Below are 19,077 nucleotides of genomic sequence, written 5' to 3'. Positions count from 1 at the left end.
TACCATGGCTTTTGAGTGGAATTATAATGTGCCTTTGTGTTAGGTTGAAACTCTCTCAAAAAAAAAAAAAAAAAATTACTTAAAACTAGTTATTTGTGTACACTAATAAAGATGAATATAATTATGCCTACCGTCATTTTTTTTCGTTCTTTTTTTATAGAACCGCTTCGTTAATAAAAGTATATTTATTTACTTTGCATATAATTTTCAGAAAAACACAGGATGGTTAATGTAGATAATATGCCCTTTTGTTTGAAACATAAAATTCTTCATAATTTTTTTTATTATAAACGTAAATTGTGATTAGAAAAAAATCATTTTTGCATAATTTTTTTTGAAGAAACAATAACACTTATTAAAACATACAAACACAAAAATAATATATCGATTTCTTGGCATAATTAGGTGTTACTTACTCAACATCAATTATAGCCTTATTAATCTTCTTTACCAATTTTCAGCCTACTTTTATGGGTTCGTATTTTATGGTAAAATCCAAAACCAAATTGGTTTTTATCTTTCCCAATAAAGAAAGGATTTGATTCGTCTAAAATTAAAATCCTACAAATTGGCTACAATCAATCAACTACTAACTCTCTCTCAAAAAAAAAAAAAAATCAACTACTAATCAAGACGCGACAATGCGAAGAATATGCAGAGCTGTCATGTCAGTTTGTCCAAAAAAAATTAAAGGTTCTATCTTAGTAATTTAGTTTGACTTCTCATAAAAAGTTGACATGTGGATATTTCTTTCTATATTGAAGTCGCTAGGCGTGGTCTCCAAATTCACAGCTGTATGGCTACCATAAATTCTTGGGTTTTTCCTATTACGTGGGAAATTAAAATCCCAAAAATCTAAACTTTCTTTTCCTTTTTCTGTAGGGAAAACTCCAAAATTTCTTGTATCATAACCTCTTTGCTTCACTGTGTTTTAATGGGGTGGTTTTTCTTTTTGCCCATAGAGACAAAGCCTCGAGTTTTCCGCAAAGTAAAACAACTATGAATTGTCTTCTCCATTAGGTCATAAGGTCATGAACAAACCACTCCAGACCAAAAACAAAAAGCCTCAAATGAATAAGCCTATTAATGGGGTTTAGTTTCCACATGATACCAAATCATCATTTGGACCAAATTTGGATTTTTTTTTTTTCATTATTATCTTTATGGCCAAAGTTTAATTAATCTGGTTCACAAATTTGGTTTGTTAGGTTTTTCACGGTCATGGTAGATAGTAGATACGCAATGAAAAGTATGTGTACAAGTACAATGTATAAGAGATGGTGCAAGTAAAAAATTATTTATATTGTTTGAAACATATCAAAATTCTAACACGTAACTGGTGTAAAATTGTTTTTTTTTTTTTTTTTTTTTTTGAATACTTTAAAAATAAAATCAAACAAAAAGTGGTCAATTCTATTTTTCTTTTCTTTAGAGATGTAATTAAGAGTTGATTTTTGCTCCATAAAGTAACCAATATTAATTATTCGAGCCTCCTTTTCATTACAATGGTTCACTCTGGATAAGGTATAGCTAGCTTCAACTTTCAAATACTTGCACTAGTTCTTTCTGCATATATTAGGTCCATGCACCATTAATAGATACAGAAACTGAAGGTCTAGTCAACCTAAAGTATACATGATTCCATAGATATTATACTTTTAAATACTTCAAACACAAAGGTTGTTGCTGTGGTGTAGTGGTTATCACGTTAGTCTTACACACTAAAGGTCCCCAGTTCGATCCTGGGCAGCAACAAAAGCCCGTAATTTTTCATTTTTGGCCTCTTATTTTATTTGGGCCCATTTGACAATTTGGCAATTAGCCCATTAGTGCAGGCTTTCATTCGTGAGAGCCCGTAGTTTTTCATTTTTGGCCTCTAATTTCATTTGGGCCCATTTGACAATTTGGCAATTAGCCCATTAGTGTAGGCTTTCATTCGTGGAGGTGTGGAGCCCCGTTAAATTCTTTCTCTAATTTTGTTGGGGAAAGTATATAAAAAAGAATTTCTGGCATCTTAGCCCATCGATGTAGGCTTCCATTGATGGAACCACGTTAAAATTCTTGTCGCTTATTTTGTTGGGGAAAGTACATAAAAGAAAAACCCTATGGTTTTATTCTTGGCACACATTAAAACCCAAATTTTTAAATGGGACACTTTAAACCATGTACTTTCACAAATATACCCAAAACAAATACCCAATCTGGGGTTTAAAGTATGTATCCAATTTATGAAAGTGGGATTTTAAAAGTCACATTTAAAAATGAGGGGTTTAATGTGTCACAAATATAAAATTATCCTATTTTTTGAATGCTTCTTTAAACTTTCACGGGCTCCTGCCAATGGTGTAAATATGACATATCCAAGACATGGCAACCAGAAACCTAGACACCAAAGAATGTGAAAATGGTTCATGCCATATACGCCAAAGAGAGTCACAACCAAACTCAAAACCATAGTTCTACACCTCTCCCAAGAACCAAAAAGAGAATCATGTGTGATTGATTCATTAAAAACTGATAAGAAGTTTGTTGAGGATATCCCACTATATTAGAGCCATAAAAAGAGAACCAACTAAATACCTAAAAAAAGAATGTGCAAATTTGAAACAAAACAAACGGCTTGGTTCTTTAGAGCCTAACATACAGGAGATGGAGGTTGAACTAACAACAGTAAAAATGGCAAAGCTGTAAGCAAATTGGATTAATATAATTACACACAAGCATAATTACACATATGTCAATCCCCATTAGGCATCCACATTACTCCGATATTACATCAATCGTGCTCCTCCTGCAAAAAATAAAAAAAGAAAGAAACATATTTTAACATTTGCATTTGCGGATTTTGTTGACAATGAAAATGATTAGAACTGCAGTCCCTGGCCAGAGCTCTGGCTTTTGATGCATGTACTCTCACTTTTGGTTCAATATAATTATACTTTCAAACAAAAGGAAAATAGAACTACAGGCTAATCTTATTTAAGTGATATGAAATGGATTTTATGTTTCAGTAATTACAGAAAGTGCAGTAATTATGTGGAAGTGGAACAAGTATTGTAGAAATGAAATTCTGGTCAACTCTAGCTTCACTTATTATGCCAACGTGCCGACTGTGGACATACTTCATTTAATTTAATAATCAATTCCAGATTCCTCAAGTAAAGCATTTAATAAGTTAATCACTCATTTCATATCTGGTCCAGCATCCCTAGAGCACTCTTTTGTCGCCAGCACAGAATAGCATAATAGCCTTAGTTAGGGACAACTCTAGTCCCCCAAGAACTTCTTTATCATTATCACAAAATAATAATATTAAAACAATGAAAATAAAAAAAAATTATTGCAGAGTATGAAGTACCCATAGGATATGCTAATACTTTTCAAAAATCATATAGGAAAACAACATGAAAGATGATAAAGCAGCAAGCCATGATATTTTGCAGAAAATTTGCACCAAAATGTAAAAGCAAGAATTCCCAGTGATTTCTTTTCTGGTAATTTGGATGGCTAGATGGTTTTCTGATAAGTGTGTGTGTGCGCACGCGCGTGTGTGTGTGTTTGTATATATAATCACCTCTTGAAATTTACAATTTACCAAAGCCCGTTTACCTTAGATGTGCAAGCTAGTAGCACAAATGTTCCAACCAGAGCTTGGGGCACCACAAGGTGCTGGCTCTTAGTTGGCAAACACATTTAACCTCACTCGAGCGGTAACTTCTGGGTGAAGCTTCAGCTCTGCAATATATTCTCCCGTTTCCCGGATTTCTGGAAGAGAAACAATTCTCTTGTCCACATCCCTATAGATATATGAAAGATAGCAGTTCAACAAACACAAGCCTTAAAAAAATTATATGCTACTAAATTTAAAGTTCATGAGATGCTGATTTTAACCAAAATGAAAATATTGTAGCAAGTATCTATTGCTTAATAGAATAAAATGATGCTGTGTAGGTATATTGATTCATCAGGTCAACTTCTGTCAGCAAGTTTTGAAACCTGTAAATGTGAACACAAAATCTAGGATTTTATTTGGCATGAAGAAAGATTTAGAAATCAAGACACAACCGGCAAAATAACACGGAGAAAAGCTAGGAAGGTAGAGGCTACTATAAAATTCATGAATGAATTTAAAGAAAAATATTGTCTACAAATATGAAAAGATTACAATTGTAATTAGGAGAACAAAGAACTGATAAGAAAAAAGAGAACACTGTCCTGGAATTATAAAGGTTTCAGAGATTTTCAAATATGTCACTATTTACATATTAATAGCAAATCACTGAAACTTGTGCGAGGAATAAAATCGCATATATCGTCAGAATTGGTGAAATATAAAGATAGTAATGTCAATAAAGGCGGTACCTCTGAAGTTGTGCCTTGATTATGTCAACAAGATCTTGAGCAGTTACACTGCCAAAACAATTTTGTATCAGTCAATATCTAAACAATAGATTTTATGACTTCATAATGCACAAAATCCAAGTTCCAACTCACCTTCCAAAAATTTGTTTCCCTTTCCCACCTTTGCGCTTCACCTTAAAAGCTCCAACAGTTTCAAAGATCAGAGCAAGTTGCTGTGCCTCTTCTTTTACCTGAAGAAAGATGTTATTATCTAATAAAATGATATAAGGCTCATTAATCTTACCAAAAAAAAAAAATTTATTGAAGGGCAGGGAAGGTGGGGCTATAGTAGAGGTTTTACTAGCAATTGAAGGGCAGAGAATGTAATTGAAGTTTTTTTTTTAATTGTTTAAGTATAGAAATGTAAATTAGCAAAAAAAAGGGGTGGGGAGGGGGGGGGGGGGGGGTGGGGTATAATAATGTAATTGAAGATATGGGGCATTTTGGCAGTCAATTGAAATAATCCTGTTATTTGGCATTTGGAGTCATAGTGAGTTCATAAGAGTACTGCCAGGGTCTAAGAAAAAATAGATCCTTTAATATGAAAATGAAAGTAAGACAATGCTCTTAATCCTACTAATGGCAAGTTTTTCTTTTTCACCATTATAATGGAATATGAACAATCTCAAGTTGCTATGATCCTCAAAAGGACAGAAAACAGGATCACAACTTATGAGAAACTGAAATAAATTAGGCCAATTTTCATCACAAAACTATTATACGAGTACCCCAATGTTTAAAGACTTCAAATGGTTTAACTACAAACTGCTTCTGGCCTTAGATCAAAACGTGTAAATGGAACTAACCTAAAAACAATTCAACCATACATGAAGAAAATAATATTACAACCATAAAATGCAATAAAATTTTATCCATTTTTTCAATCAATATAGTTTTTACTGAATTACCCGTTTTTTCTCAGCCTCAATTCTCTCCTCTTCCATTCGCATTTCCCTATACAAAGAATGAAGAAAATGAAATAAAATTTCATATTAAAAAAGTGAGGATAGTTTCATTAAAAAAAAAAAAAAGTATAAGGATAGATTCATTTTCTACCAAGAATATGATACTAAATTCTATGATCTGGAACCTAAACCAACTCTCTGTCCCCTAACATATGAACCCACTCTTTTTTAAAAAGCACAGAAGTACCTTGGTGTTTAAGGGCCAAAGTTTTTAGCGCTATGCAAGATCATGAAATTCAATTTTAAAGCTTATGTACACATGAACAAGAGTTTTGACCTTTTGGGTGAAAATTTGATGCAGCCTTGGAAGACTGAGTTGTTGCTACATTGGAATTTTGTCCATTTCAAGATTTGCTTTATTAGGTCAATGTGTGAAGTCCAATTGAAGCAAGTCATATAGTTTTAAAGGTCTAGTGATAAGTGATATAAGGTTAAAACAATTTTTAATTTGGGTTTTTATTTTACAAGTTATAGTCAATGTGTTAGGGCAGGACCTTCAATTTATGCAACTCCTGCGAATTATGGGTATTTTGAAAAATTAATTGGGTCCATAATTTTCTAATAGATTTCAAGTATTTTTGGTTTATTTCGTTTGAGTCCAAGTTGTCTTTTATTATTATATTAGGTTTTTATTTTACTGGTCTGGTTAGGAGTTGCTTACTAGTTAAAAATTTTCCATTTCTTCTGATGATTTCATGGGTCAATCATTTGCTTCATTGGTTCCAATGGTGGCAGCTGCAGAATTTTCCATTGGGTTAGCCTTTTCGTTATTACTTTCCAAGTCTCTGAGGGAATTGTTGTAGAAATAGAATCCGTTAATAGCAGATTAAGCATGACTCCAAGAGAATTACCTAAATACAAAGTTCTCTATGTCTTTCATCCTATTCTTTCCTTTTCTTTTTGACTTCACGTATACTGTCATGCACACTGTTCAGCCACTGTTCACATGAACTTTTCACAGCTTGTGGACAAATTTGATATCTTCTCACCTCGTTTACAACCATAAATTAAATATCTCCCCTTTCCTACTAAAACCGCTATAACCCCAATATTCTTTCTAAAACCAAATCCAAAAATTCTCCTAACCCTAAACAGCTAAACCTACCACAAGCACACATAGACAGATTTCCCAATCTGTCCTATGTCAACATCATGATAAGCTATTTTCAGGGAAATACCAAGACCACCATTAACACCTTAAGCCACCAGCATATCCTCCTTAACTAACATTATGCCTTCATTCACCATGAACACCACCCAAAAGTGGTGGAGCAATCCTTAGGTATCTGAGGCTTAGGGCGTGATTGTCTATATTTTGGGATGATGCAGACCAATGTGGTTGAATGGCCATAAGTAAAATAATTATAATAATAATAAAGGAAGAGAAAAAGGAAAAAAGCGTTTATAACTTTTAGGTTGGGGGGTGATGGAGTATCGAGGATGGCATATGTAATTAAGGCTGATAAGGGTAGTAGTTTTGGTGGTGGTTTCGGTAGGTTGAGATAGATACAGACTGGTGAAGAGTCAGTAAAGAAAAATGTGAAGGAGATAACATCGATGATGGTGTCCTGTGGAGATGGAAAATGTAAGCAGTAGTGTGTCACAGTAACTCTAGGTGGCATAAAAGGTGAACTTTGGCCATAAATTAAGGTGCTAAAGTCAATGACACAGGAGATAATGTAGCTATAGGTGCTTATGGTAATTGTAGGAATGCTAGATGGACTTGGTACACAGGCAGCTCATTAGTAGGTCAATCTTGGGGATCATGAAAGATGTACTAATGTGTTTTACACGGTGGATGGTTGTCAATAACCACGGAGGTTGGTAGTAGCGATGAAGAGGAACGCAGTGGACGAGGTTGCTGGGGTGTAGGCAACCTTGTCCATTAAATAACTACTTATATTAATGTCCTAAAACTCTTATCATTTGGTAGCATTTTGGCCCCCTCAGAACAACAGTGATATGTGATTTTCAAGATTCACTGCAGTTCCTATTTTGCACAGAAGATTGTATGGATGCCTATCATTGCATCTAATATGACCCAAAGTACCACATATGTGCCCAACTTTACTAATTCTGACTCAAACAACATTTCCAAATAGTTTGCACTATCTTATCTGTTTGATAAATTTCCCAACTGACGCTACCTTACATTGTTACATTGTTCCATACTTTTATCAAATATCTTAAATTCTGAACTAGAAATTTGAGGGACAACAAAGCTAACACAATCCAAAGATAAAATGGTTTCAATTATACATTACTTGAGCAGAATGGGAGTGACAATCTGGGCCTTTCCCGTAGGCAGCAAAAAATTCCTATAAAACCCAGCTTTAACATCAAGTAGCTGCCCCATCTTTCCCAGGTATTCCACGTCCTCCTTCAAAATTACCTGACCACAACATTAACAACAACAACCACCCCATTATAATGCTGGCACAAAGTCGAGCACAGAAAGACTTTATATAAGAGAACAGCAACAAAAAGTGAAACCCATTTCGTTTTTTGATGATTATGTTAATCTATATATCTACCTTTCGGGTCTTCTTGGCTTTCTTCTGAGCCAAAATGACCAAGGCTGTTCTTCTATCCGATAGTTTAGAAGCTTCGTTTGAGTTTCCACCGAAGCTCTTGAGCCACGAAGAAGAACTCCATGACAGAGCCGAAGCTGTAGATGCCATCGCCACACCAAAAGCCACTCACACTCACTGACTGTCTCTTTTTGTGTCTCTGATTTTGGTCTGTTTAATGATCTTATCTCTTTATTGGTATGTCTTCGTTTTTGTTACAGAGTTTAACATTTTTGTTTGTTTTATCATTTTGACCTCCATACAATAGAGAAACTATAATGTTTCCCACTGGCAAGTTTTGAATTGCACTATTGCCCTCTTGTTGGTGCGCTCTTTATGCAAATTGAATTTGGGTTGGACTTGGATTAGAGGCTTTTAGGGCTCAAGTTATACTTAAAGATAAACCCAATGTTTTCGGATCATTATCACTCTAGCATAGCCCAAGTTTATATGTTAGCTTTGGGCCTAACTTATTAACTAAACCATCCTTCCTTTGAATGGGGTTGTTTACACCTTTAAAAAAAATGCACAATTTTTTGAAGCATTATCTAATTTAAGATATAACAGCAGGCTACAAGTGTGGCTGCTGAATTTTGGGCCTTGAGAGATGGGCTGATGCTTGCGGCCCAACTTGGCATTAATCACCTGCATGTTGAATTAGATGCCCAAGTTGTTGTAAATCTTGTGTTGTCTAAGAAAGCTGTTAATAACTCATGTGCTGCTCTGCTTAATGACTGCAGGTACCTCCTAGAGCAGTTCTAGCATGTCAAGGTCACCCATGTGTTTAGGGAGGCGAATAGATGCGCCGATAACCTTGCTAGAGCGGGCTATTCTTTTTCTGGAAATTTTGTTGTACTTGATGCACCGTCCAATGATGGCTCATGTAATATTTTAAATGCGGATGTTGATGATTTGTATACTTTAAGGCTTTCAGCCAGAACATCGTCTTTTATGTTTAGTTAATATTAATACAGTACCCTCTTAACCCCAAAAAAAAAAAAAAAATTAAGATATAACTCTTTCTTTTTACACAATAAAAAGAATAAGTTCATCTAAATGCAGAACAAACCAAAAGGAAAAAAAATTAAAAATTAAAATTACATTGGTCTCTTAAGTGGGTTTTTCTTAAAATATGGAGTTTTGTTATGATTTATTTAGTGCAATTTCACTCCTTCTAGTTAACTTCATTACTTACCCTTTGTATTAGTGCATCAAAAAATTCATTACATCAAAGTGCTAAGATACCGGAGGTTAAAGTGATAGTCTAGTAATCATGAGATATTTTTCTTCCCCTCTTTTCTATCTAAATATGAAAAGAAAATGATAAGATATTTCATTTGAATTAAAAGTGTAATTAGATACCTAAAAATCATATAGAATTCTATTGGTTTGGCCTAATTTGGGCAATGGGAAAAGTTTTGGTCAAGTGTTCTATTGCACTAGACTCGTCAAGATAGTAATACATGCATAAAATTGAACATGTGTCACTATTTTAACAAGTCCAATACACTAAACCCAAGCCAAATCATTGAATTGATACTAGTTCCTTCGTGGTGGCAGCCAAACTTCCTTCCTTTAGATTAATCTTACAACAATGAGCCCATTCAAATGGCACATATTTTTGAAGTGATGTGGACTCTGGAACAAGAAAGATTAGACAATTCTTTTTGGATTAGTCCTTTTTTTCTTTTTAGTTTATTAATTTGTTTGTTTATGTATAATTTTCTTTTAATTTTAAAATTTCTCAAGTACAATAGTATTTTTTTCAAATAAAAAAAAACCATAATCTTAAAAAAAAACATTAAAAAAAAAATCGGATAAACTTTGGCTCAAAATATGTTTATACCTATATTTTTTAATTCATTACATAGGAAATTATAAGATAATCATTTGTATTATTTAAACAAGTCATATGATTTATCAAGAAATTCATGTAACTAAAACTAAACGTGAATGAATTTTTTAGTTTTTACTTGCCAAATAATAAGTTGAGTAAGATAGTTTTCCACATGAAAAAAAGAAAAAAGAAAAAGTCTTTCTTTATCCTATCTACCCGGATCTAATTGGCACGGAATTTAATAGCGACGCGGACCGTGGAGCAAGAAGCCTAGGCCCTAGAGAGTTAAATAAGTCTCTCCAGGCTTTGGAGCAAAAAAAAAAAGCCTATAACTTCAAAGTTACGAAGGCTTTTTTAGACTTGGGCTTGTCAACAAGCCTAAAAAGCAAAACTGCTCTTACAGACTATATTACGTAGCGATGTGGACTCTGTAGCAACTAGCCTTTAAAAAAAGTCTCATACGCCTTATAGGCCTGCTTTCTCCAATTTTATCCATATCTTTCACAAACGACAAGTTCACAACTACTCTAACCTTATCATAACTTTATTTTAAGGCTTAAATTATTTTTCTTTCATATTTGCACCTTGCACCCTAGTGACCTGATCACTGATCGCATCCTTACTACTGTACTATTATAGTATTATTATACAAGGGTTGATCAATTGGGAAATATCCCATAGCAAATCATCAACAACAATAAAAAAAATAGGTTTAGGTGGCGTTTGAATCCGGATGAAATGGCATTTTGCGTCTACGTTTTTCTCTTCTTCTTCTTTTTTTCTTTTTTTTAGCTGTGATTGTTGACTTTTCTGTGTGAACAATACACCCGTGCACTGTTCACGGGATCCACAAACATCATTTTTCAGCACTTTTTCATTAAAAATGGGTCCCACAGTACTATTCACACATTTAAAAATTATTTTGTTACAGTATTTTCAGTTTTTAGTTTTCAGCTGTATCTAAACGGACCCTTAATCTCAAGTTTTGTTTGGGTCGGTTTTGAATTTGAACCAATTAATCAAGTTGGTTACTTGTATTCTTTTCCTACACTATCATAACTCATATTCTTTAGCACATCATTAATTGGCATGTTCTTTACTACTTCTAATAAATTTTTTTTTTTTTTTTGTCATTTCTCCATTCCCTAAACATGAATCAACTTGTTCTTTCTCTCTAATGCATGAGTCACTGTTCTCTAAACATGACCAAACCATCTCAAGCGACTCTTCTGCTTTCTTTCATCAATACCTTCAAAAGGAATTCCTCATTTCAAATTCTATCTTCCCATGTATTTCCACTTATCCCTCTTCACGTTCTCGTAGCAAATAAAAATACAAAAAACTAGGGCAATACCAAAAGAGAGTCCTTGTTTCACTTTCCCCCCCTCTGCCAAACATGTAATTGGAAGCCCTAATTATTGACTTAAACCCTTAATTCAATCATATTAATATTTTGGAATGATTTATTGAATAATTACAATATAAAGGAAATAGTTTTATGCATAAATTGGGGATTTTGTGTAACGGCTGTTAGCTGTTAAATTGAATTATTAGAGATATGAATTCATAACTTAATCAAATTATGATTGTGTTGAGGTGATTTAATAAAATGAAATATTTAGGGATTGGATATTTTGTGCTATATGTGGCTTTCAAAGATTTGAGCGCTTTGATGTTGAATTCAAGGTTCCTACTTCCTATATGAAATTCAAGTATCTAATTACACGTTTGAACATGAGATGGTCAAGGTTGTACATTAAAGAGGATTTTCACTTGAATTAGAATTTTTGTATATCAAAGTTTCATATTTCAAAATAGGACATGCTTAATTTGCTGGTTGATGGCACAACCTCCTACATGAGTTTATGTGTTTATAATATCACTTCTATTACTATTTAAAATAAAAATAAAAAAATAAAAATTATCCCTTTCATAACATCATGTCGTAACAATCACAAGGAAAAAAAAAAGTCAAATATTATCTTTTTATTTTTCCCCTCATTCTTCGCACGCCTAGAACAAAATCGACTCTTTGATATGCTCCATCGTCTTCTATGTCACCCATTAGTATACTATTTGACTTCAATACTTAATAGTTTATTTGACATAAGCCCTACTTTTCCATTTTCAAAGATCTTCTACAAATCAAAATAGTCTTCTAAAATTATCAACGAAATCCCATTTATACATTATGAGAGAGAAGAATGAAATTTTTATTGTTTGTAAAAATGTGCCAACCAATAAATTGACTGGAAGAAAATCTTTGATATGATGATCGCTATTGCTTCCACAAATACCTATTAGCATAAATTATTGAACTGCCGTCAATAGCCTTGTAGTTTAACATATATTACTTGATGTTTTCAACGGAGACATCTATAATTTAAATTCTCCAACCTCTCCTACATGAGTTTATGTGTTTATAATATCACTTCTATTACTATAAAAAATAAAAATTATCCCTTTCATAACATCATGTCGTAACAATCACAAGGAAAAAAAAAAAAGTCAAATATTATCTTTTTATTTTTCCCCTCATTCTTTGCACGCCTAGAACAAAATCGACTCTTTGATATGCTCCATCGCGCGTCTTCTATGTCACCCATTAGTATACTATTTGACTTCATTACTTAATAGTTTATTTGACATAAGCCCTACTTTTCCATTTTCAAGGATCTTCTACAAATCAAAATAGTCTTCTAAAATTATCAACGAAATCCCATTTATACATTATGAGAGAAGAATGAAATTTTTATTGTTTGTAAAAATGCGCCAACCAATAAATTGACTGGAGGAAAATCTTTGATATGATGATCGCTATTGCTTCCACAAATACCTATTAGCATAAATTATTGAACTACCGTCAATAGCCTTGTAGTTCAACACATATTACTTGATGTTTTCAACGGAGACACTTATAATTTAAATTCTCCAACCTCCAACTAGGGATGGAGTTACTTGTGGACCGTTGGGGCCTCGGCCCAGTAGTTCCTTTATATATACAACTAAAAAAAAAAAAAAAGATATATAGAGTTTATATTTGAAGTTGAAATTTTCAATAATTATACTTAATTATCTCTTACCAATTAAGTTGGCTCAAAAAAGTTTAAAAAAAAAATAGAAATAGTCAACTAATCCACACTTACGCTCGTTTTAAACAAAAAATCCTATAGTTAATAAATGCTTAAACTTAATGGTGTCTCCATATTGAAGGCATTAACCACTCCAAGAAAGGTCTCCAACCCATGCATGGAAATTTCAAGAAGTCCTTGAATTTTGAGAAATGTATAAATTAATCGTTCTGTTGCTATTTTATTAATGGGATTGGATGGAAAATACATCACATGAGATGCGGCAAGTGAATCAATAACCTCGCAGTTCAACTTACATCACCTGATGTTTTCGACGAAGGCATCCAAAATTTAAATTCTCCAACCTCCAACCAGGGAGCCTTGACCCTAGCTAACAAGTAGTTTCTTTATATATAAATATATATATATATATATATATAAAAAAAATTAAAAAAAATGAATATATAGAGTTTAGTCTCTTTAGATTTGATTGATATACCTAATTATCTCTTAGCAATTAAGTTGTCCCACGAAGGAAAAAAAAGAAAAAAAAAAGAAATAGTCAACTAATCCACGCTTACGCTGGTTCTAAACAAAAAATCCTATAGTTAATAAATGCTTAAACTGAATGGCGTCTCCATACTGAAGGCATTAACCACTTCAAGAAGTGTCTCCAACTCGTGCATGAAAAATTCAAGAAGTCCTTGAATTTTGAAAAATGTCTAAATTAATCATTCAGTTGCTATTTTGATAACGGGATTAAATGGAAAATACATCACATGAGAAAAAATTATTGAATACTTCAAAAGTACAATAAAAGTGTACTCCCTCTCTCACATAAATTGTGGGTTCTACTATGAATTTAATTAATGGAACCCACAATTATATGAGATAGAGTAGTATGCATTTATGTTACTCCATGAGTATTGTAGGGGCCTTTTGTGCGTATTGTGCGTTGGGCTGGGCTGCCTCCTACAGTAATGGGCCCGAATGTTTCTGAGTAAGGGAGTTGGGCCAGTCCAATTGTAACTCAACTTGGGCCGGTTTGTGCACGAACTTATGCCTTGTCTGCCAGGAGTAGATTTACGGCAAGCAGAACTGTTTCAGATGAGTTACGGCAGACAAATATAATAATAATAATAATCAAAACAGAGTATTCTGACTATTGAAATAAATGGCTATGTAATCCCTACTTATAAAGCATGATTACAGTCGTGATAATGTCATTCACAGAGAAAGTAAAGGAGAAAGAAAATAATATGAACTAATCAAGAATGGGCATAAATCAAGTTTTAAGTTTGGTCTGCTGAAGCAAAGCCAAAGAGGGGAGAACGCCTCTTCTCAATGCAAATAATCTCCCAGGAAAAGATCTTGCCGTGGGGATTAATGGTTTTGAGGGAGTCGGACCTGAATGGTTATTGCCCAAAAGGAGTCCTTGTTACGTTTTGGAAGAGAGCAGGATTTAAAGGGGGAGAGAGGGAAACCGACCTACTGGTGCATGCCCATTGAATTATCTTTCTTTTTTCCTCAATTTCCTCTCTTTTCTTCTCTTTTTTCTTTTCCTTTTACTCTGCTTTTCTTTTTTACTCCGTGAATACTCTGTTTTTCGGTCCCCTTTTCAGGGCACGGCAAGGGCCCTTTTATACTGCCTGCCGTGGCCAGTTTTTACCACTTTGCCCCTTAACCACCTTTGTCTGGTCTGAGAGTACTTACCGACCACTAGGTCTGTGCGACATTCACCCTTGCCAGACAAAGGCAGGTTTGTTTCGTTTCTCAGTTCATCGTAGCACTCTTACCTGCCACGACATAAATGCTTTCTCTCTCTTTCCCTCAAGGCATGCACCCAACGGTTCCCCCCTCAACCTTACCTCTTTTGGGTCATCTGTCATCCCAGCAGGACGTACCACCCAAAAGGGCTTGGGCAAGAGCCGCAAAATAGATCTTTTCTCCTCTCCCCACCACCAAACCATACCCCCTTTACCTCTTACGTCTGGCCCATGGCCCCACCACGTCCTATATTGGTTGGGTACAGGCTGGTGGTGCCTGGGCCTTGCGTGTGCTTTTCTTTCAGATATGTTAAAGAGTCTGCCTGCTGCTCATGCGTTTGCCGTGATCTGGAGACTCTCCGTCTGTGTTTTTTGACCTTTTATGTGGGCTTTTCTTTGGTTTCCCGCTCCATTCAAGAGCTGGGCTTTGTCTGATGATGGACCTTACATTTCTTTGGTCCACTCTTGATTTTCTTTATTTCTTGCAACGTTGAACTGTTATTCCTACCGTAATAATTTAATCCTACTGGACCTCTTTTGGGCCAGCCGTTTATTCCTTCTCTCAGTGGCTTGTCATGGCCACTGTTTTGCTTTTACTTATGGGCTCCTATGTCCCTTTGGGCATCCACGACCCGATCGCTTTCTTTGGGCTTCCTCGGCTCGTTTGCTTAATTCCACACTCCTATGGGCTTTTTACTAACTTCATTGGGCTTCCCCGGCCCAATAACTTTATTCTCATCCTTGGGGTTCATGGGCCTGCCATAAACCCCTTACTCTCTTAGTTTGCATTGCCTTGGGTCTGCGGCAGCCCTTTCTCGCTTTTCTACCTCATACACTGCCCATGGGATGCTATTTCTTTCTTTCCTGGCTTCTTTAAGCCTGTTTGCCTCTTCAAGACCCATTTGTTTATTTGTTGGGCCTGTGCTCCATTATTCCTGCCACTTGAGCCTAATGGTTTTTTTTTGCTATCTATTTTATCAATTCTTTGTTGCCCTTATTATTGGGCTTTCTTTCTGTCTGCCTAGGCTTCCACAAATGGCCCTCAACAAGTATCCAATAATTACCCTCACGTGAAAAGCAGTAAGGATTCAATTTAATAATATATTCATTTAATGTAAAATTTATTTGAATTTGTTAACAAAATAATGACAAAAAATCAATTTAGAAATTTATTAAAGTACAAGGTCTTATTCTTAAAGAACAATGATTTCAACCCTAAGTTTAGGGGGTCTTCTGCATTTTTGCCTTTATTTATTTATTTTTTATTCTCAATGTTTTTTTTTTTTTTTTTTTTAATTACACACACACATATATTGGTGTATGGAATTAGGTGCTAGAGAGGATATTATAACATAATGTTGTTTATATACAATAATTTAGGATAGTCTCTGGCTTTAGAGTCAAGAAATATTGAATTTCATATTGATAGATGATTAAGTTGAAATGCATTAATTTTTTAAACATAAAATAAGTACTATTTTAATTTTCCATGTATTAATTTAGTATTGAATTTTTTGTTTATATATAAATTCTTATTATTAACTTGTGAAATTTTTTTTTTTTGTTCATACTATCCCCCCCCCCCAAACATAAAATCTTGGCTCCGTCCCTACCTCCAACTATCAATATATAAAATAATAAAAAAATAAATCTTTGAACTACCACTCATATTGATCGTAATGATTCCTTTTGAATCTTCATCTTAACTCAAGACTCAAGAGACCTACCACCCTTAATCGTTGCCAATAGGGTTGTTGGCATGAGCTAGCCTCATCATTTAACTATCAGATCAAGTTAATCAAGGTTTTAGTTCAAATCTACACAGGGTGAAAAGCAGAGAGAAACATGGTTAAACCCTAACTATAAACTATATCTTAAATTCACAAAAGTTTGCAATCTGCTAGGCAAAACAAACAAAAAAGGAAAAAAAAAACAAAAAACAAAGAGTTGATTGATAATATACTTCAATTTTCGTTGATTGATTGCTATATTTTTTAGAGATTATAAGAGATGCTTATTTAAATGTTCTAGAATATGGATCGAGATACTCTTAAAAACACTTTAAACAGAAAAATTAAATCTTATTATAGAGTTTATAATTTTAGGTTGACAACCATAAACAAATGTAACCGTTCAGAACTTAGTTTGTTTAGTTAATTAGTGTTGAATTAATACTGGAATCAAGACAATCCAAGTTCAGAACAATTGAAGACTCAATATTGTAGAAAAGAGATAGCTGGAAGATTGCATTTCAAGTACTAGAGCTCGATTGGTTGAATTCCACTTAACTCAAACGGTCGAAGTGCATGTCTCGACTGATTAAGACTTAGGCATAATGGATTCTTAGCTTATTTTTTCAGTTGTTTGATCTAGGGTTTTGATGGATTTTAATTCTTAAGTGGAAATAAGTACAAACCCTAGAGCACCTTTTTGAAGATACAATAGGGTAGTGTTCTGTACGTAGATCTTAAGTTTTTCAAATCCTTTTGAAGCTACAACTAGAGACTATGTGCAAACATCATATCCACTTATAAAGTAAAGTAATTGTAGTTAGTTAACCATAGTTATTGATCAAATCTTTAAGCAAAGAATTCGGAGTCATGAACAGGGGAGTTCGTATGCAACAATCCATAATAGAAGAATCCATGGATTCAAAATTACGTGCGGTCATGCCAATAAGTACTGCGTGAGGTAATAGTAGATTTAGAGTTAAGTCTATTGTACAAACTTCAATTTTATTAATAAATATGTTTTCTTGAAGATTGTTTAGGTTAAATCAACCCCAAGTTTTTCTCATTGGTTTTCTTGGGACATCATTTCTAGTGTCTATGTAATAATGTGTTTGTGTGATATGTTAATCAATTTAATCAAAAGCATAATTAATTAATTAATTGGTTAAAAGTTGATTAATTTTGTGATAATCGGGGCCTAAAACCCAAACACTTATTTTGAAAAATTCCAAATAATACAAAATTTAAGCTTAAGTCTTTTTTATGACAAACTTGACGTTCTACATCAATAAACTACAACATAATTAGCAAATATAAAATTGGTGGTTTCTTAACAAGCAAATAATAGGATTTAGATTCATGTTGTGGATTGCACGAGGCTGTTCAATTGAAAGATCTTACATTATTTATTGGAAATTCTCTTTAATTCTTATTTGGACTTGGTTGCTTTTTTTTTTTTTTTTTTTCTTGGTGTGAATGGAAAGTTGTAAAGAATCTTAAATTGTTATATGTTAATTGTTATATTTTTCATATTTTCGCATGCATCACTAGTTATTGTTGTATATATAGGTATATACATGGATAGGTTATAATAATGCTCTTTGAATTTGGAGAATATTGTTTCATAAGTTGTTAAAGTGAAAATTCAATAACTGGAATTTTCTAAGTGAAAATTCGAAGTTAAACATTTTCGATCAGTCGAAGTTTTGGCTAAATCAATCGAAATGGAAAAGAAAAAATCCTAGAGTCCCTGGATGACTCAATCGCTGCTCGATTCCTATTCAACTGATCGAAAAGAGCACTCAATCGATTGAAAGTAATTTTCGGCCAATCGAAAATCGTGAATTGAGATTTTTTGCAGAATTTTCAGATAACTGTTCAAAGAATTTGATGAGGTTTTAAGCCTAGTGAACAGTTTTATGAAACATTTTAACTCTCCATATGTGCCTTTTGATGAAACATAATCCTATGGATATAATTAGAGACTTATGTTCACTTGAAAAATAGCTTTAACTCCACAAAAAATAGTAAGTTAAAGAGAAACACAAGAAATCCTGTGGTCATTCTCCATAATTGCTATCTGTCGAACCTAATATCTTAGTTGTATCCTAAAAACAAATTTGCAATAACCCTTTAGCAACAATAGTATGGGTGACAAATATTATCTAAGAAAAATAATATTATACCATCAAATTATCTATTTTTTATTTATATTTTATATTAGTTTTATTTTTTCATTATTACTTTGTATAATATTCTTGACAGGTATCAAACCCCTCAAGTTTGGTATTACTGGTGGGTTAGAAAAGGTCGTACGTGTCTTATTCGTTTTGATTAGAGGACTGAGGCAGGCCTAACTTTCTATGTCAAAATCTAGGAAATAGGTAAGAGAAAAATTAGGAAGAACAAGAAAAGTAAAGGGTGAGAAAGATATGAGCGTGCATTAATTATAGGCTTCTTTAGTTGATCATAAATAAAGGCTAGGAGACTGTAGAGTACGTGACTAGTCGCATGAGAGGATGGTGCAAAGAAATTAGCAAGAAAGGGGAAATTAATCAATTATAAGATCTATATGGTAGATAAGTTATATGGTACATTGAGGGTGTTTGGGCTGGACGTTTTCTTGTTGATGCGCGTTTGCGTTTTTCACGTGAGACCCATGCTACAGTAACACAGCAAACACCTCCCTTTTTTTTTTTTTTTTTTTTTTTTTTTTTGTTTTCTCGCGTTTCAAGAG

The 19,077-nt window shown here is 33.7% G+C and overlaps 1 protein-coding gene and 1 non-coding gene across 3 annotated transcripts; one reads left to right on the top strand and one right to left on the bottom strand.

The window, feature by feature from the left end:
- Positions 1–1,682: 1,682 nt before the first annotated feature.
- TRNAV-UAC (transfer RNA valine (anticodon UAC)) lies at positions 1,683–1,755 on the top strand. Its single transcript has one exon. It is a non-coding gene; the product is annotated as a tRNA-Val (tRNA).
- Positions 1,756–2,473: 718 nt separating this feature from the next.
- Positions 2,474–8,132, bottom strand: LOC126722915 (50S ribosomal protein L9, chloroplastic). Of its 2 annotated transcripts, XR_007654067.1 has the most exons (7): positions 7,901–8,131; positions 7,631–7,758; positions 5,310–5,355; positions 4,495–4,592; positions 4,363–4,410; positions 3,610–3,797; positions 2,474–2,791 (listed from the first exon to the last, which is right to left on the bottom strand). XR_007654067.1 is itself a non-coding variant. In XM_050426079.1 (6 exons), the coding sequence occupies exons 1-6, from the start codon at positions 8,045–8,047 to the stop codon at positions 3,677–3,679; spliced, it is 588 nt and encodes a 195-aa protein (XP_050282036.1). In that variant the 5' UTR covers positions 8,048–8,132; the 3' UTR covers positions 3,609–3,676. The 2 variants fall into 2 exon arrangements, 1 of the variants encoding a protein (XP_050282036.1); XM_050426079.1 differs by lacking the exon at positions 2,474–2,791 and having other exon boundaries at positions 3,609–3,797; positions 7,901–8,132.
- Positions 8,133–19,077: the final 10,945 nt, after the last annotated feature.

This window comes from Quercus robur, chromosome 1 (assembly GCF_932294415.1).
Source record: "Quercus robur chromosome 1, dhQueRobu3.1, whole genome shotgun sequence".
Lineage (NCBI taxonomy): Eukaryota > Viridiplantae > Streptophyta > Magnoliopsida > Fagales > Fagaceae > Quercus > Quercus robur.
This window is presented reverse-complemented; position numbering and strand designations above follow the sequence as displayed.

What these genes read in the sequence shown, in the direction of transcription:
- LOC126722915 (XM_050426079.1), bottom strand. Translation starts at nt 8,047, where the DNA reads ATGGCATCTACAGCTTCGGCTCTGTCATGGAGTTCTTCTTCGTGGCTC. An exon ending in AAGCCAAGAAGACCCGAAAG is followed by an intron (nt 7,759 to 7,900) that starts GTAGATATATAG and finishes TGTTGTGGTCAG; the next exon opens with GTAATTTTGAAGGAGGACGT. An exon ending in GTCACTCCCATTCTGCTCAA is followed by an intron (nt 5,356 to 7,630) that starts GTAATGTATAAT and finishes TTCTTTGTATAG; the next exon opens with GGAAATGCGAATGGAAGAGG.